Source organism: Misgurnus anguillicaudatus, chromosome 11, assembly GCF_027580225.2.
Source record: "Misgurnus anguillicaudatus chromosome 11, ASM2758022v2, whole genome shotgun sequence".
Lineage (NCBI taxonomy): Eukaryota > Metazoa > Chordata > Actinopteri > Cypriniformes > Cobitidae > Misgurnus > Misgurnus anguillicaudatus.
In genome coordinates this window covers 19155488-19176341 of record NC_073347.2, presented here as the reverse complement: position 1 = coordinate 19176341, position 20854 = coordinate 19155488, and the positions used below count along the sequence as shown (strand labels likewise).

The 20854-nt window shown below is 37.6% G+C and overlaps 1 protein-coding gene across 10 annotated transcripts in view; it reads right to left on the bottom strand.

Annotated features, from left to right (window-relative positions):
* The window catches only part of khdrbs2 (KH domain containing, RNA binding, signal transduction associated 2), a 90017-nt gene that overhangs the window by 27068 nt on the left and 42095 nt on the right, over positions 1-20854 (bottom strand). For all 10 annotated transcript variants that reach the window (XM_055170430.2, XM_055170429.2, XM_055170433.2 and 7 more), the window contains exons 5-6: positions 16518-16645; positions 11824-12022 (exon numbers count right to left, since the gene is read on the bottom strand). In XM_055170430.2, coding sequence (XP_055026405.1) covers positions 11824-12022; positions 16518-16645 — 327 coding nt within the window. The remainder of the gene's footprint in view (positions 1-11823; positions 12023-16517; positions 16646-20854) is intronic.

Here is a 20854-nt window from a genome sequence, read left to right as displayed (position 1 = left end):
TAAAAAAACAACAAACCATAAATAAGTTAGCCGTTTCAAGAAAAATAAGTTAATCTGAGTAATACTATTAGTTAACTCAACTTGATTTTAATCAAATTAATTAATAAATCAGAAGACTGTCAGGATTTGGGATGCGGAAGAACCCAAGTGCGGACATGGATAGACAACACAGGATATTATTAACAAAACAGGGTAAAAACAGGAAAAGAAAACCCACGAGGGGGCAAACACAAATCTAACAAGACTGCACTAAACACTATCACTTAAACAAAACACTAAACTGGACGACAAGCTATACACTGCAAACTCACTGGTAGACTCTTTGATGAACAGAGTAACACTAACGAACCTGCACTGGACAACAAACACAAGGACTCTTAAGTAGGGAGAAAATAAATTACATACACCTGGAAATAATCACAAGTAAGGGATTGTGGAAAAAGTGACGAGACCTGGGAAATGCGTGGTCAGAATAAACCAACACTAAAACCACGCATCTCCCACATAAAACATTGTACTGTCAGAACCCTGCCATGATAACTAAATCTAAATACAAACAAGGATCTGGCAGGATCCTGACAAAGACATTAAATAGTATTTTTCATTTAAATGTTACCTATTTTAATTAAGTCTATGTATAATGTGCTTTGTATGTATTTTTACACTTAATTTATTGGCCTTTTCTTAAAATGCTACTTAATATTTTCACATGAACTAAAATCCATATTATTAATTTGTCCTTACTCAAAATATCAGTTAGTTCAATAAACTTGCAGAAAGTAGTTTGAAAATGTTGTCTTCATTTTATTGAGTTAGATCCAAGTAACAGTTTTAACAGTGTATGCTAATGCATACAAACTCCACTTAAATACTAAATGAATCATTAGTGCAAAGTTCAGATAACACAAAACACTTGCTATATTTAATTAGGCCCAATCTGTCAGAAAAACCTGGGCAAGCAATAAAAAGCACTTAGATTCTGTTGTTTCTACTGACATTAAAATTCTGCACAGCATTCCGGTTTCATGCGTATGAAAAAGGATTAGACTAAATTAAAGTTAAGGATTATGCCAGGGATTAAGTTGTTCAAGTGATCAAACACAGAAGTTTCCTTCCATTTCTTTCGTCTCCTAGTAATGAGGTCAGAGATCTGTCCTCCTCTCACTAATTGACCGGTTTGTTAACATTGCCTGTTGATAAAGAGCTATATTAAGCAGCAGAGTATGAAGACGCAGCGTATTTTACAGCATATTTCAGAACATGTCAATCACACTTGCACACTAGCAACAGCTTTCATAGGAAATGTGTTAGCATTGAGAGGTAGTTCATGACATCATCGTTAAGTAGGGTCATTCCATTATGAGCAAAATTAATGCTTCGTTTAACCACTTACGGAAATGGCAAACATGCTTTTTGTCTACTGAAAATAGTGAATAGTGAACTAAAAATATACATCCAAAAGGAATTGATTTTCTACTGTTAATTTATATAGTAAATTTGACAAGCCAAACACATTACATAAACAAGACATAAAGTACTTGGCAGTAAAAGCATGAAACAATGTGTTACATACTGTACAGCAAAGCAAAAAACCCTCGGCGTCCATGCAACACTATGTGGCCAAGATATCACACACTATAATGATAACAATAATAATGTGTTGTTCAAAAGGTCCTTGCGTCTGACCTCTTTGACTTTAACATGCACTTACAAACCACTGTGCATCACTAGAGGAGGCTCTAGTTAATGGTGCTTGATGGTTACATTTCAACACTCATTTGAAAGCACAATTAACTCTGCTCATATTAGCTAACAGGAAATAAATCAAGTGTTAGAGAGCCCAGCAAAGAGTAATTAATATAGCAGACAGCCAAAGGTCTTTAATACTCGGCTTCATTATCAATTGACAACCACCAACACCTCACGACAGTGACTGATCTGCGCTTGAGCCAGCAGCCGAATATGTTTTCACACTTTAAGAATGGAACAGAAAATGGATGGTTGAAAATCTTTTTGTCTGTGGTTTCGTCTGGAAGCCTCTTTGTCTGGCACACGCTTGCTTAGTCTATACCGATTTTTCAGAGCTAATCATTTCTGCTTGAAATATGAGCAAACATGGGCTTAAGGCCAGAGAGAGTGAGCGTCTGATATATACTGACGTATAGCATCCAATAAGCTGTATTTCTGTTTAACGGCCCATTGTGGTTCTTGCAAAAACGGAGTGATTTATAATTCTCTCAAACGTAATCAAAATAAGATTTGGTACTTAAATAGACATCAGTTTGATTTTAAAGGGAAAACGTATAGGTGTCTAGTGATATACAGGTTTAGATTGTCAGATAAATACAGTATTTTGTCGATTAAACACAGTGTGTACGACAGAGGGGATGAAACAAGGTGATGAATATATTAATAACACTACTGTGCATCTAAGATGATGGAAATTTTAATAACAGATTTTATGGACAGACCTACATTTGGATCATTATTAGATCATTCAAATTTGAGCTACTGTTTGCAAATTAACCATTACTGCACCCATACAATTATTAATAGTTACCCCATAATAGCAATTGCATTATTTGTTGCAACTGACTAAATAGATTACGTTCTGAATCAAATCTCATTGAATCTTTCTATGTTTGTTATTGTGTGCTGTTTCATATCTATTGCCCAATGCTGAAGTGAAAAGATTTACGAAGCCTTTGCCTCAGGCAAATATTATCACAAATAATTTAATCAAACAAATTACGGTCTGCGCGTCGGATTCGATTTTATTTTTCTTCTCAGCAAAGGATGTCGCCCCTTCACAACAGAAAATGCTAATAATTGGTATGTGTATTCATATAGCATGACAGCTCGTTGAACATTTTTACAACAGAAACCAAAGAACAACCACATGAATATTTATGAGCTAAAGGAAAATTGGAGGGGATTCTGAATCCGCAGGCTTGAGTGACGAATCAAGGCAATGCATAGTGAATGCAACAAAAATGTGTACTCCCTTCACTGTAAAAAAATTAACGTGAAATTTACAGTAACTTACTGGCAACAATTAGCCAGTAAGTTACCGTGAATACTTTTTACAGAAAGGGTACTGTACTTCCATTTACAGTATTTTATGTATACACTGTGAAATCAAAAACATTTAAATACTGTGATTTTAGTTGTATTTACAGTATTTTATGTATACACTGTGAAATCAAAAACATTTAAATACTGTGATTTTAGTTGTATTTACAGTATTTTATGTATACACTGTGAAATCCAAAGCATTTAAATACTGTGATTTTTGTTGTATTTACAGTATTTTAATAATACACTGTGAAATTAAAAACATTTAAATACTGCGATTTTAGTTGTATTTACAGTATTTTATGTATACACTGTAAAATCAAAAACATTTAAATACTGCGATTTTAGTTGTATTTACAGTATTTTATGTACAGTATACACTGTGAAATCAAAAACATTTAAATACTGTGATTTTAGTTGTATTTACAGTGACTTACTGGCTAATTGTTGCCAGTAAGTTACTGTGAATGTTTTACAGTAAGTTTACTGTATTTACATTTACAGTATTTTGTGTATACACTGTGAGAACAAAAACAATTAAATACTGTGATTTAAGTTCTATTTACAGTATTGATTGTTTTACTGTAAAATAAAAAATACTGTGATTTCAACTGTTTATAGTACTGTATTGCATACAATACATAAAAAACAGTTAAGCATTGATGATATAGGGCTGTATGCCAATAATCGTACAACATCAATACATTTAAAAGCACAAGATAAACTTTTACAATCACCCAAATAAAAGATCGAATTCAGTGACCTGATGACAGGCATGTAGATATTACTGCTACAGTAACCTTCAGAAACAGAGCTTGCTGTTACCGAGCAATCTACTGCGCATTTGCAAATCATGTTGAAATAAATTTTAATAGGGGTTATTTCATGCACAACAAGTGTGGCTGTAATAGCCATAGCAACTGTTTTCCTGATTCAGTAATGACTAACCAGGGAATATACAGCAGACTGTACAATGCACAAGACCTAATATTTGCATATAAAACAGTTTAATCTGTAAGCCAAACACCCTTTTATTATTTTCATACCGTAAATGCAACTTTTCATATTTTTAACTGTCCGTGCAAAGACAGGAATCCTAAATCGCAGACCTGGAATAATATGCAGGGCCTTCAGGCATTTCACCTGGCTCTCGGTGAGGAGCAAATTATTAAACTCCTTTTTGAGATGCGTGTCGTACATCTGTTTTATTAAACGAGGAAGTTCTGCATGAAGAATTCCATTTTAATAATTAGTTCACCTGAGAAATGTCAAGTCAGCGCTGTAGAGAAGCCCATTGTTAAAAAACAATTACAGCCCTGGTGCGAACCTTCCTTTGATATAGTGCCAGTGAGCTTTTCCTAACATTTCTATTCTCCACCATCAATCGGCTCTTAGCATGCGAAGTGGTGTGCGATACTGTGTATTTAGGGAAGTGTTTAAAAGGTCAACACTCAAGAGCTTCTTTCATTGACCCAGTTCATTTATTCATTCACCCTGAGCTAGCCATGACCTTAAGATGTGTGTGTGTTATGCTTATTAATTCGTAATGTTTCAAATCAGAATCTGATTGTTCCTTATTCATTGTTAAACATAAACCATTCATACTTTTCTGTGGCTGAACTGAATATTTACGCTAGAAGAAGTAAACACAATTCTGGTTTATCCTCCATTATGTTTCATGCTAGTATTTAATTTTGCATAATTAGGTTTTGTGATTTCATCCATCCCATTTGCAAAACCTTTAATTACGTTCTTATTTGGCTATTTGTGAGGTCATTGACACTGATTGGACTAATAGGGTTTTAATTTGCATGTAAATAAGGCCAAAAATTTGACAAATACAGCCCATATTAGGCATTTAACTACTCAGAAAACATAAACATGTCTCCAACCTTTTTAAAAGATTTAGAGAGATGATCCAAATATACACAGAGTATTTACTGCTTTTGGATTCATAATAGGGATGTGCATGTATGTCATTTTTTCATTTCAATTAATCCATAGGTCTGAAAAACGAGTACTGGATTAATTGAGGTCGGGGCAATGAAAAGGGTGTCATTGTGAAAATGAAAATATTTTTATTAAAAACACTCAAATAAAACTTAATTTTGATGAAGCTATGACAGAACAATGAACACATATTAGATTATTAATGAATATATGTTTTTTAACAGAAACCTCTGAAGGGAAAAGCTGCGTGATGAAGTTACACTAAAGGGTTAATAAACACAAACTGATGCGCTTTATATATGACGCACATAATATTAAGCCTTAATACAACATAAATGTATTATACAACGTGCATCTGCACAAAATGCAAGACTTAAACTAAGACTTAAAACTAAGTTATGTACTGCTCGTAATGCTCGTACGGCTCTGGTATCTCTTGACATTTGATGTTTAAATATGAGATGATAACCCATTGAACTTGTGACGACGACTGTATTTTCGTTTTACCAAAAGTGAATCCGAAAATCACGGCATCCTTTTAAAACATAGTGTCTCGACTCGAGGTGTGTTCGACTTTACAGCATTGCACGGATCAGCCGGTTGCTGCGGCACGGGTGCTTGGACTTATCTGTTTGTTTTTGAATCATGTTAAATTACTGATGTCATATGATACGCCGGTCTACACAGCTCAACGCGATGTCAAATACGCCCCCAGTCTTTACTACCACAGGCGTTTGTAACACTAACCTAACCAGACATCCAAATGCTCCATAACTACAGAAAATAAATAAATAAACCCATGAGCGAGCTACCTGCAATTAAAGCAACACTACAGAGTTTTTGCTCCCCCTACATGTTAGAAGCGGAATTGTCCATTACCACTGTCGTAAATAATTTAGCCTACTGCAGCATAGCTGGCTCTGATTGGATTGTACGTCTGCCGTAAAGCAAGTTTTTGTAGTTTTCACTCGAACTACAGGACCACGACCCGATGGTTGTAAACTTCTTTAGTGCGGTTTTGGCCGATAGAGGCCTGCAAAGCGAATGTGAAAGTGCCGTTCACCCTGTTTCGAGTGGATGAACGACTGAAACTTTTTTGGAAACGTTATTTTAAGGTAAAAAAACTCTTTGGTGTTGCTTTAAGACACGAGCTACCAGCAGCTCACAAGCTACCAGCAGCTCGCGAGCGACGTGTTGGAGACCCCTTATAGACGGTTTCATCTGTGAACTTCGGTCTGTATTTATTTATCGGTCTGGATTGTGTCTAAACTGATCTTTGAAACAAATACCTTGTTGAAAATAAAATGTTTTGGTTCGTGAGGCATAGATCACCTTTGTGACGAGAGGTTTTGCAAACAGGCAAGAATTCAAGAAACTATAGCAACATTACACAGTAATGTTATCAGTGTAGTAGTTGATACACTTTAGATACAAAACGAATTTACTTGTCATTTATTTCCTTTGTTTTTAAAAAAAAAAATACTGTAAAAGCACTCTGCTGTTGTTGTAGTTCTAAAATTAGGTTTGAGAGGAGCCTAAACATTCAGGTCTCTCAATCATCATTATGGTCGTATATAAGGCAGCCTTCCGGCCTCAGGGTCCAGCTGCAGTTTTTCCGGCATCCCTCCTCCTCCCCATCTCATCCTTCACTGCTCTCTTTCTTCCTCTAAGCAGTTCTGTTGCAAGGGGGGGTCGAAGTTGGGGCTCGAGCCCCGGCCTCAGGTTCGCTCTCTCTGAAGGTTCAGAGCTCAGCTGCAGAGCTCCCTTCGAGGACAGCATGCCAAGTTTGTTTACCATTAATCATTAAGATCTAAATGTGCAGGCGAACTATTGAATTGATTTTATGTGGAAGTCTACCGGAAGTTGCGTTTAGTTCACAAAAAGTTATCTGTTTATGATGTAGCTGCTGAAACCGTCTATAAATCTTCTCCTGCTGTTTTGAGTCATCTAAAATGTACAAAAGCAAAAACAAATAACACAGTCTCCTCATAACTCCAAGTAAATCCCAGATTCTGAACACAGCGTGTGAAAGTTTATGTGATTGTACAAAACGTATAAATATTTCAGAAGGTAAGCATTGTTTAGTTTATGATTTTATGGTTCTATGATCTTAAACAAAAATGGCATTTTAGCACTGAATTGTTTAACATTGTATACTATTAACACAACAATGTTCCACTAAAGCTAACGCTTATGTTAACAGTAGTCCTAACACTGTACATGTGAAACATTAAGAAAAAAGAGATACAGTATGCAGCGTGAACGGCACAAAACATTCAAAGAAACTGAAGACTTTATATAATAACAAGGCGCTTCAGTGCTGTTACTATGAATGACGTAATTCTCGCCTTTCAGTAAAAGGGCCAATCCTAAAGGAGGTTTGTACAGTGTGTTGTGAAGCACTTGTGTTGTAGATGATGCAATATTGATAAAGTGTTTATTTAGCGCATTTTGACATTAAGAAACAATACAGTTGATGTCAGGTTTAGTTTTCTTCATGGCCACATTCAGATGTCTGTTTATGTTGTGGGTAGAAAAAGGGGCAGCAGCTCAAGCACAGAGGAGTGGCAGAACGCTTTGTAGAAAAGTGAAGAGGCTTTTGAGAGAGCACTTGTGATGTCTGAGTAGAGCTGTTATGCTGAGAGGAAGAAGAAGAGGCAGTCTGGCACGACTCGGCTGATGTACACAAGAGCTGTGATTAACTGCATTCAAATCCCCACCAACAAAAAGAGCAGAACATCGCCACACAATGAAGAGAGCATTCCTGTGTCTTTCTTCTTGATAAACTGAAACCTGAATAACAGCTTAAGTTTCTATCAATGCGGATGGTGAAATGTAATCTGTTAGGTGGAAACCTTGTATCTCCATATTTTTCATTCAAACATTAATACTACTGGTCCCCATATAACTGGTATATATGAAGAGTTTGGTTCCAAAACGCATTAAATCCATTTTGACAAATTTCGGTAAAAACGTGTTTTCTATACCAAGAATGTGACAAGATGAAAACCACAATTTTCTGTTACAAACTTTCACATGGCATCTTTAGGTTATAATAACATAAAAAATTCAAATCCATAACTTGATTTTCAATGATTTATTGTAAAAACTGTTTTTTTTTCCAAAATTCTATAAATCTATTGGATCAGTATAAATGTGCATTAATATTTGCCTTTTAATATTCATTTAGTTAAACAGTTGTACACACTGATAAAAAAATAAACATTAATGGCATTAACCAAAACACTTACTTTGTCATATTAAGATCACTGTCATTGCTGCTGTTATACTTGAGGTTGTCGCTTAACATTTTTCACAGCGATCAGCTGTAAAATGTTTTGGTCCTGCTCGATTTTCGTTGACTTTGAGTAAAATAATGGAAAGTTTTTCATAAGATCCCTTGGGGTCAATGTGTTAGCCCGAGAGAAGCTTGATGCTGTCGGGAGAACAAGCAACTGGCTCCGAGTGCCTCTCACGTAAATTATTAGATGTTGATTGCTTACGTTTCTTTCCCGTCACAGAAAACCACAGGTTGTTTTTGTTTGTTTGTTTATCACGAAGTACAAAGTAGATGAGAAAAACTAGGACTCTGTGTACTCAACGCGCCGCCATTGTTTGTTTACATTGCTTGAATGGTGGGCTGTAATTTTTGGATTTATTGCATTCTGTAAAAAAAGGAGGAGTGCCATTTATTGCGTTTTGGAAAAAAAGGGAGAAAATGTGACAGAATAACATGGCGGATATTGTATTTTGTGTAAAATTAAGAATTTACTTTTAAATACTGACCTTATACAATACTGATTTTGGCAGTAACTAATTTTTTTTAAAAATGGCATTTATTGCGTTTTGGAACCAAACTCTTCATATATATATATTAGTAATATTTGGCTCAGAACTTGTTACATATTTCTGAAGGAGTGACTTTATAACAAGGAAGACATCAGCCTGTTTTGAGGATGGTGAAAACAATGGTATACAGATAAGTAAATTGTGTGAAAAAGAATGCATTTTTCAAATGAGGTGGAATCGCGTCTACCACGCCGCGCTAACGGCGCATTCACACGGGGCGTCAGCGTTAACGCTTCCCATTCACTTTTAATGGGTGACGCCATGCGTTGCCGAACTGAATTGTGGATCCGTCGGCGCCGCGTCAGTGCCGTTGCTCGCAGCCGAAGTTGAACATTTCTCAACTTTTTAAGCGGCAACGCGTGCGTCAGCCAATCAGATCGCCTTATGCAAATTACCTAGACAGAGCCAGCCAATTACGTTTATGGAAGAACGGAGCATGTGTAGCGGCCACTGTTATTGGCTGTTGGCCACACTTCAGACAAGCCTTCCGTTAAGCGTTAACGCTTACGCCCCGTGTGAATGCGCTGTAAACGTCTCATTCGCGCAGCGAGACCTCCAGATGCGTGTCAACGCGTCTTTACATTGACTTTTAACTGTTCCTTCACACGGGGCGAAAGCCGTAACGCTTGATGGAAGGCTTGTCTGAAGCGTGGCCAACAACCAATAACCGTGCCCGCAACACATGCTCCGGTCTTCCATAAACGTAATTGGCTGGCACTGCCTAGGTTATTTGCATAAAGGCCGGGATATACCGGGCAGCTTTCCAAGTATAGTCCCCGCGGCAACACGCGGATGGCCGCGTTCAACACTATACGCAATACAAATTATTTCTTATTCAAATGATTACTCTACCAGGCCGTCAGTGCAGCACTGATGTGGTGACATTTACAGTACATTAAAACATTAGGATAAGTGAAGAAAAATAACTGATCCACCATTGCAAACACAGTTTAGAACAAACAACAAGACAACAAAGAACAGGAATAAAACAATATGGTAACAAACATGCTCCACAGCTTTCTGTTCTTGGACGAGGTAAAAGTTAAAGAAGAAAAACGATAGTGTGTGTGCAAATTCTGTGCAAATTTCCTTTGTATAATTGTTTGTAGTGGAGTGTCCTGTCTAAATATTTTCACGCAGATGCACTGTTGTACGCGGACTGTACGCGCACTGTCCGCGCGGTCTCAAATTTTGGGCTGCACGCGGACGGTCCGCGCGGCCGGCCGCGGACCCTCCTGATGACAAAAATGACGTCATGCGGACGGCGCGCATATGCGGACGTCCCTAGTATACTTTCAGCTTAAGGCAATCTGATTGGCTGACGCACGCTTAAAAAGTTGAGAAATTTCTACCGCAAGCAACGTCAGTGACGTGGCACCGACGGATCCACAATTCATTTCACAATGCATGACATATCCCATTAAAAGGGAATGGGAAGCGTTAACGCTTAGGCCCCGTGTGAATGTACCGTAAAAGGCTTGACGCCTCTACCGGGGCTGGTGTGAACGCAGCATTACAGTTCACTTCGCAAATAACAGACTAACAAAAACAACATAACAGATGATTTTCTGAGGCAATAACTGCGCTGTTTAGAGACACACAGAGGTAGCCTCGTTCACACAATCTCTCGCTCGCTTGCTCGCCCTCTCTCTCTTTCTTTCTTTCTCTCTCTGTGTCTCTGTTGCTCTCTTTCTAATAACTTCATTAATAACTGCACTAGAATGCTATCAACGGCTCAAGCCTCCATTGCCAGCTTTAAAATGACGTAGAAGCAAAAGACAATGACAAGCAAAAGAGCCGTTGGATGAGATGCGGAAGAAATAGTCCTACTCACAATAGCAATATAAGTACAAAAACCGGACAAATCCCTTTAAATATATCATCTGATCGATGTCTTGAGGTGTGGTAACCGTAGTATAAGCGGAATAATTGACAATTATTCCTTACTTATCCATCTCTTTTTAAACAACGCATTCTGTGACCAGAATTTTTTAGGTTTTAAATATTCTCATTGTAGTTGACATAGTTTTTACTCTATGCAGGACTCTGCCGTTTCTGCAAATACACACCAAATTAGATGCAATTTTTAAAAAACAAAATGACTAAAATATTCATGAATTGTAAGACAAAAATCCCAAAGGATGGGCAAGGCTACATTTCGAAACTGCTTATTTCTCAGTCCACCTTCCTCCACCTGCGAACTTCAGACCCAATTACTCACAGAAAAATGTCCACGTTTTGGAAGTGTCGAGTAATATAGAGGCTCCCCAGCAGAACTCAATTCACACTGGTAATGAGCCTGTACTCCACCATTTCTGCATGCAGACAGAGCAATCTGACACAGCGCTACACGTATAGGACTTCTGTATATGGCAAAAGCTCAGTGGGAACTGAATCCATGAGATATTGCCTTTTTCATTTGGTTTGAGTTTGACGTTCACTTGGATGCAAATTTTCAAAAATAACCTTGAGCGCAAAAACTTTTTTACAAATGATATAAAGCTTCCCATTAATTCTTGATTATCCTTAGTCATATTACCAATACTTATTGATAACGTGATGATCTCTATACTTTACACTATTATTCATCTTTAACACCACAAAGTTGTTCTTTATGGCAACATGTGAACTCGCAATAAATAGTTTTCAATCTGTAAGAGTGTGTTCTGCCTGCACTGATTCATTCAGCCTTAAATAGACAAAAGCAGCTTCTGTAAGATTTTTCAATTAGTTTGATTTAAGGTATCATAAAAGGTATCTTAATCGTGTGTATGTATATGTGGAAGCAAGACTTTCTGTATATGCTTTATACCCAAACTTTAATCATTAAATTAACAAAACTGATGACCATGTACTCCACATAGTCCTTGGTACCCTATTTTCAAACTGAAACACAAACTTCCTAATAAAAATACGATCATTAAATACACTGGATATGAGTTCACTTACATAGTCTTCGTATGATTTGTGCGTGACCTGCAGTATCGATGGTCTGTATCCAGGGGTCCCTGGAGATCCTCTGGCCCGGGGTGCAGATACTCCTCGAGCAAGTGTGGGTGTGGGGAGGGAGGTGCGTGTACCCACAGTTCCTCTGGGTGCTGCTGCTCCTCGTCCAAGTGAAGGGGGTGGAGCTGCACCTCCTCGACCTCTAAAGATTTACAAGCAGACAGAGATAAGTTACAATAGTCTGCTTATCTTTGTATTTATTCCAAAACATACAAACAAGCTATCAAAATACACAATTAAATATTCACATCTGCTTAATCTTCATAAATTCTAAGAATCTTACAAGCTTCACTTCTTCGAATTATTTTGTTATATTTATGTTAAAATAGTTTTGCAATTTAAAAAATAATAAAGATCTAATTTCCTTACCATAAACAATATGGGTCTGTTTCCCGGACAAGGCTTATCCAAGTTCAATACTAAAATGTATGTTTGAGATGTCTTAATTTAAAAACATTTTGTAAGATGTACACCAGTATTGTTTTTTTGCACGGTATGTTCATAAAAACGACTTAAAGTAACACTCCATTAAAAAAAATATATGCTCATCTTTCAGCTCCCCTAGAGTTAAACATTTGATTTTTACTGTTCTCCAGGTCTGGCGGTACCACTTTTAGCATAGCTTAGCATAATTCATTGAATCTGATTAGACCATTAGCATTGCGCTAAAAATAACCAAAGAGTTTCAATATTTTTCCTATTTAAAACTTCTCTCTTCTGTAGTTACATCATGCACCAAGACCGACAGAAAATAAAAAGTTGCGTTTTTCTAGGCCGATATGGCTAGGAGCTATACTCTCATTCTGGCGTAATAATCAAGGACTTTGCAGATGTAACATGGCTGCAGCAGGCGTAGTGATATTATGCTGCGCCTGAAAATAGTCCCCTGCCATTGAAAGTTAAGGCTCTGCGGAATATCATTGCGCCTGCTGCAGCCATGTTACATCAGCAAAGTCACTGATAACGCCAGTTTGAGAGTAAAGTTACTAGCCATATCGGCCTAGAAAATCACAACTTTTAATTTTCTGTCGGCCTTAGTACACAATGTAACTACAGAAGAGTCAAGTTTTAAACAGGAAACTATAGAAACTCTGGTTATTTTTAACGCGATGCTTATGGTCTAATCAGATTCAATGGATTGTGCTAAGCTATGCTAAAAGTGGTACCGCCAGACCTGGAGATCCAAAACAGTAAAAATCAATTGTTTCTCTAGGGGACTTTAGGGGAGCTGGAAAATGAGCATATTTTCAAAAAAAGTGGAGTGATCCTTTAAATGTCCTAATATAACTAAAGCCTAGTCCTGGATTAATCTAAACCCTGTCTGGGAAACCGCCCCTCAATGTTTTAACACAGACACTTCAATAAAACTTGAATCCACTCCATAACATCCTTCATAAAGCACAATATTGATTGGACAGAGTTCTGTGTAGCCACATAAAAAATCTGGTTTTTATAGTTTATCAGCACAGAGCCATGCAGTCCATGATGGTTTGATATTACTGCAATATTCTGTGGAATCGCAGCAGTATAACCTATCCTACTAAACTCATTTTGCAGTGACAACAGTACAGTAATTTGGTGCAGCACAATTGTTTACATTTGAAAAATTTACATTTGGTGTTGTGAAGTCTTTTGCTGCAGTGAGCTGCTGTTAGCTGTGTTTTTATCTTCAGCAGCCCATTAAAGTGCTGTGAACCATTCTACCAGTGACACAATAATGTTAGACAGCATAGTTTTCAAAGATATTGCAATCTTCATCTGCCTCAGCTCAATTCACAATTCTGCTCTGGTTACACATTGTACCAGTCTAGCGAAACGCATCGTTATAGTCTTCAATAACCAGCTTTAGAACATACAGTACTGTTATATATGGGCATTCAGTCCAATAAGGGACAGCTCTCTGCTGAGCTTTACTGCATTTAGTGCTTAAGAATTTTGAAAGTCGTGTATTTTGGAGTACTACTCATTTTTTCCCTGCCATGTGCAGGTGTCCTTTTTAGGACAATAGACAAATGCATTGCTACACCTTTCTGGTGGAATGAAGAGGCGAGTTTGTTCGTTTATGGTCTAATTTTTCTGACCCGATTGCTGGTGCAAAACAGCAGATGGAGTTGGCAGTGCCGATGAATGGCAGATGTTTCGGTCAGCAGACATCTACATTCCACCCATCCATATCCGAAGATACTACAGAGTAATGTCCTCATCAGTGTTGTTTTTCTGTACTGATTTGCGGTAATGACTTCTCAGGGCACCGTAAGGAGCACATCAGAGAGAGGTGGGGCTTTATGGCTTTATCCATAAGAAATGGCAAACGAAGAGACCGGATTTGGAATCTATTACCTGGGGTAGTGCAAGCTGTCGCTGTTGTGTGGGGAAGTATACAGGGATCTAAAGATTTAAACAAGCCTGAGCAAGTATGGAATTTATGAAATAAACATTAAAGAGGGAGAACTTGGTGTGAATAATGTATGATGGTACATGTAAGTTATGCTTTTGATGTGAACAATTAAAGCCTCACCTGCTAACCTGATTAATAACTCTGAGCCTCTGGGTGTTTTCATTTTTAAATAGTGCACAGATGTGTGGCTGTGAGAATTAGGCTTCTGTTAGAGTTAAAGGAGTGTTTCACCCAAAATTCTCTTATAATTTATTTACCCTCATGCCATCCCAGATATGTATGACATCTTTTCTTCATCTGAACACAAAGGAATCATTTTATATTCATTAAATGTTACATTCTGTACTTTTGTCTCATATTCATCTCACAGATTTCTTGTCTCCAGAGCAATTTTGTCTTTCCTGTCACAATAGTTATGGAATTAATTTTACATCCATTAATCCAAATGACTTCAGCGGGTTACAGTAAATGCGCGTTTACACCGGATGCAGAAGAGGCGACAAGCGCGAGTGATTGACATGTTAAGTCAATGCAAAAACGCGAATAGGCGTCCTGCGGCACTTTACACGTAAAAGGCGCGATACGTGCAGAAGGCACATATTATGCGTACACTAACATGATTATTGCGTATGAGTGATTTGAGGTTTTCTTGAATTTTTTGCGTAAAGTTTTTGTTGAATCACAATTTGTTCGTGAAAACTAGGGCCGGGACTTTAACGCGTTAATTAAGATTAATTAATTACACAAAAAATAACGCGTTAAACATTTTTAAAGCATTTCAATCACACTTATTTTTGCACCGCAGAACATTTCTCATTGGATGAGTTTCGGCGGACCGATTATACTGGAGCACCAACTAGCGGTCATGACTTCAGACAACAACAAACCACAGTGAAAATGAACGAAGAAGCTGATGAGATCGCTTTGGTTGGCCCTGTGGATGGGAATTTTTTTTATAAAAAAGAACGTATGGAAGCGTCGATAAGAGCATGGTTGTGTAAGCTATGCAACAAGGAATTCACATATCACCGCAGCACATCGAGCCTCAAGTATCATCTCAATGCGTGGACGTTAGCCCGACTCTGAGTACAACGACTTGGTTGAACAAAAATAAACAATATTTTGTTGCTTAAGCTTATGTATTCAGTCATTATTCATGGTATACTAAAAATCCATGTGAAAAAATAACTTCTCAATGTTCTCAGGTCAAATATTTATATGTGATTAAAATGTGATTAATTTCGATTAATTAATTACAAAGCCTCTAATTAATTAGATTAATTTTTTTATCGAGTCCCGGCCCTAGTAAAAACACATCTTACGCACAAATTTGTGCGTTCGCATGCTTAGTGAATCAGACCCAATGTTTATGAGAGATAATGATTTATATTTTTTGTTTATGTAGTGACTGATACGCTGTTTACCTATGGCAACATAAATTAGTGTGGTTTAATATGGTGCCAAGTTGATAACGTTGAATCTGATTGGTTCTTGCATGTCTTGAAATAAAATACACATGACTAGTCACAACTAGTCACAAGACACACAAGAACCAATTAAATGTGATGGGGTAGTTTCCCAGACAGGGTTTAAGTCTAGTCCCAGACTAAAATGGATGTTTGAGCTGTCTTGGGTGAAAACAGCTTGCACTGACATAAATATATAAGCGCCATTGTTTTGTCTCAAGATGCACACCAGCAGTGGCGGCTTGTGACTGCTCATCCGAGGGGCGCACATTCAAAATATGTTTTCGGAGTGTCATGTGTGTTTTGTTTGTGTTTTCAAAATATGTGTTTGTTGCGTCATGTGAACCATGTGCATCGCGTGTTTTGTCAAAATAAGTGCCTGCTGCATGTGTCAAAACAGTTTATTATAAAAGAGACGTTCACAAAATACACGCTCCCACTCTGATTACGCATGAGATTATGTGAGTATCTGGCAAACGCGAGCGTCTCTTTTATCATAAACCCTTCAGACGCGTCTGCAGCAGGCACCTATTTTGACAAGACATGTGAGGCACACAGGTTCACTCGATGCGCCAAACACATATTTTGAAATTACAAACCCAACGGGTTACATACATTACATACGAATTTCGCATCGTGCGCCCTCAAAAAAAGAAGTCACTGGCCGCCACTGTTATATAGACCGTTCACCATAAATGAATAAAATTCATGTCTTGACTTACAATCTGACTTCAGTATTGTATGCAATTGGTTACATTTAAGATTTACTATACCTGGTGGTGGCTGCAGAGGCCAGACGTAAGCCACGCCCCCGAACAGTTCTTCCTCTGCTTGTATCATCTGAGCCATTTAAGTAGGAAAGCTCACGAAGCTGCTCCTGTCTTATCTCATCATTGTAATCCTATAAGAGGTAAAAACAGCAAACATCACATAAAAACGTATTTATATACCAATGATTAAAGATACTGTTATCTTCAGAAACTATACTTTTTGTCATTTTCTGGCTTTCAATGTCCTTGTTGCTGTTATAGGGCCATGTGCTAACCAGCTGAACACAAGAACTATGAAGGTGTTGTATATGCATCTTATATGAATACTACTTCTCAATTCCTGCCAAAAAGAAATTATTCAGTTGGATACACATTTTGCAGGCACCGGCATCAAAGTAACTCAGCTACAATTGCATTGCCAGAATGTTGGCATGGAAGTCTTAAATTGCTAACTTAAATTGCTTACTAAATTGCTAAGGAAAATAAACAAAACCTGTTTTAGCTGGTTTATCAGAAGACAAGGTATGTTTATGCATACATATTGGCACAAAGACATATTGATAAAAAACGGCATATGATGCGTCGTCCAACACACGCCGCAATGCCAGCTCATTTCTCATATGGAATGAGAGGAATGAAAGAGGCAGAAGAAAAATAGAGCGCGGCGGCTTATTAACTTTGTTTGACATCAGCTATCAGTGCATTGTTGTGAAAGAATAATTCCACTTTCTGCATTTAAAAAGTCCCTCTCTCATTTGATCGAACATGACAGGGCCCTGAATCACAAGGCCGATTACAGAGTGGATAGCGCTTATTTTATTATCATGTCACTGCCACAGGCAGATAAACGGAGCCTCATTTCCACCAGCCACTTATTTTCCTTCCTGTTTGGCACAGCAGCTGGGTACAGGCAAATATCAGACACGGCAGTTAGAGGAGAGTGCCTTTTTTATACAGATATGCTCAACAATCAATAAAGATTGCATCGTTGCGGTTTAAAGCTTTTTCTGTGGCCACTTAGTTTTCTTTACTGTCAGTTTCCTAGGAATAATTGAGGAGCTCAACTTGCACAAACCTCTACACGCTACCAAAGATGAGATAATAAAACAGCACATAGTATAGACGGTTTCAGTAACAACATAAACGGCATCATGGAAAAAATCGAACTTCTAGTAAACTTCCACAAAGAATCAAATAGAACAGTCCTTTAAGAGTAATTTGTTTCTGATAACAAGCTAAAAAAAAATAACAAGTAGATATCTAAAGCGTATTAAAAACTACACTGAGCTAATGTTACTGTGTAAAATTAATGTATAGAATGTTAAAGGGACACTTTATTGAAAGTTACCAAGGGGACTATTTTTGGGGGCGGCATAATATCATTGCGCCTGCTGCAGTCATGTTACGGCAGCAAAGTCCTTGATTATTACGCCAGAATGAGAGTATAGTTCTAACCATATCTGCCTAGAAAATAGCAACTTTTGATTTTCTGTCTGTCTTAGTTTACTCTTTGGTTATTTTTTAGCGCGATGCTAATGGTCTAATCAGATTCAATGGATTATGCTAAGCTATGCTAAAAGTGGTACCGCCAGACCCGGAGATCGTCCTTAATCCCATCCTCAGGCCATTCAGAAATACTGCTTTGCTGGCAGAATCTATTAAGAGTCTGATAAAAAATGCGAGTTTACAAGAAAACATGTCAGACACTGTTAGAGGGTTTTGCATCTGAGCTCTTCAAAATGACGCTTTCATGTTTGCATAAAGGCGATTGTTTGTCTCTGTTAAATTACATATTCAACTTCAGATCTACATAGGAAATACATTTTGTTTGGAAATACAAATGTTTACAGGGTTCCCACACCTTAGTTAACTTCAAATTCAAGGACCTTTCAAGCACTTTCCAGGTCCAATAAATAAATTCAAGGACTAAATGTGGGGACGCATTTCAAGTGAGAGCAAAGTTACATCGTGTTACCTTTTAAGATACTTTTAAGATACTTTTGAGGGAACTCGTGCTGCATCACTGCGGTGACACTTTGGGGACGCCTCCAATGATAATGCATCTGAATGTGTATATTCATTTCAACCAATGATGAGGCTTAACCACAAAGGAAGTGTGACGCTGGAGCCATGAAGTATATCGCTATCTGAAAAATTGCCAAAGACAGCGTTACAGAGGCGCAGAAAGTACGCAAGTTTCCATTTGTCAAACACAACTATGCAAAAAAGCATTTTGGTATGAATCAACATTCGCATACAGACGATATAAGCATTTAAAGCGAACAGTTTAGCACATGTGCTTAAAAAGTCTAGAATTGTTATGATATTATTCTAACACTACACAGGGAATAATATCGATTTTTTCCCCCCAGAAAATAGATTCCAGCACTTTCAATTAAGTATCTATGTATGTATATTTTCAGGACCTTGAATTTTTTCCCCCAGATTAACAAACTTTCAAGGATTTCAAGGACCCGTGCGAACCCTGTGTTTAGAAATAGGACTACGGTCACATGTTAATGGGGGGGGGGGGTGTTAGAAGTCATTATTACTATATTATTTAAAGAATATCTTTTTTGGAGAGGGGTGTTAATTTGTTTCTCAGTAAACACTTGAGACAATCCTTAAAAATATTAAATGCGTGTTAAGAATTTTGATAGGAACAGCTGGGCGGATTGCTGTTTCTGAGACAAGTAGTACCTGGAGTCAGTCAAGAGGAGCATCGGATGCTGGTGGTTGAAAAGCAGTAAGAAATATAAATATAACTTGAGCCGAGTGAAAATAGTCTATGCCACTTGAGGAGGGAGGAAAACAACTCACAGTGTAGTACATACAACATGCTCCGTCTGTGGACTTTGATTGTTATATCTATCATCTCTGGACAAACTAAGATTGACTTTCACTTTCATTGCACATACTGTCAACTCCAAGACCAGGCACTAGGTATGTGGGTTGAGATACCCTCTTGACTAGAGTTGTAACATCAGAGTCTGTGAGGTTTTTCCTGTTGGATAGGCAGCTATAGTGTTGTTCCACGTCTGATTGCATTCCTTTCCCTTTAATTGGAAAATGATGGCAACAAATGGGCAGACAGAAATGTATTTTATACTGATCAGATGTAATAAGCATACTGATGGATTCATTATACAGTGTGTCTCATGGTGAAACTAATTATGTTTTGAATTCTAATGGTATGGATTGATTCAGGGTGTAAACAGGGAATCTTAGTAAACACCAGATCAGAGTGGGCCAGAATTAAAATGACAAGATTTTGTAGCTCTAAATTCTGCTGGGTTATTTTTAAGCCAACGCTTGGTAAATATTTACGGAAGCCGAGATAAGCCATGCACTATTATTATTTTTGCTTGCTTGTTTTCTCGTGATCACGACTTATTTCTCGTTATCTCTAGATAACAAAAGTTGTTTTCTCGTGATCTCGACATAACAAAAGTTGTATTCTTGAGATGTGATGTGATTAAAGCTTATGTGTACTCGATAGAACGTGTTGTTTTGTTTGTAAACAGCAAAAGTATATTTTGCTAAATTAGCATGGATGAACAAATGAGATTTTACTTGGATCAGAGATTCACTCAAGCTGAAATAGATTTGTCAATATTTACAATTTTACAGTGGTGAATTTAGGGACCATCTTTAAAGGGGAGGTTTAATGCTATTTCATGCATTCTGACTTATTAACACAGTTTAAGAGTTGTAGTCCTCATGCTAAACATAAGCAAAGTGTCAAAAAAGCAGTTGAGTTTGTGACGGAGTATTTCTGAGCCAAACTCATGCCTCCTTTTTCCTACAAGTTTCGGAAAGTTTTTTTCAGATGGGGGTATCCGTTACGACTAATTGACCCCATATTCCTTTTATGGGCCTTTACCACCAGAAAAGCACGCACATCAACAAGAGTGAGAACGCGGTATCACTGCACAGGAACCAACAACTTTGTTTTAGCAAGATAGTTCGACAAAAGAAGTGTGTTTTTGGATGTGAGAAGAAAACCTTATTTAGCTTTCCCTGTCTTAAGACAACAATGGATGCAGTTCGTTTTTCCCGGACAGCAAGGTAATTTGGAATGAGTTTGTTTGTTCCCTGGCTGCATTTTGGGCAGGATTGCTTTACAAACAAGGCTCAGTTTGACTCCGGATTTTCCCCCTTTTTACAACTATTGGAGGGGTCGAAACTTTAAAAGACCCCGTTTAGGAGTCACAACCACAGGCGTAAGTAATTCAAAATCTTATGTGTTTTGTTTGCAATCGCGCATACATGCATGTAATGTAAACAACACCAACAACAGCACTTAGTACTGCATTTACAATATTTACACCTTTTAAAAC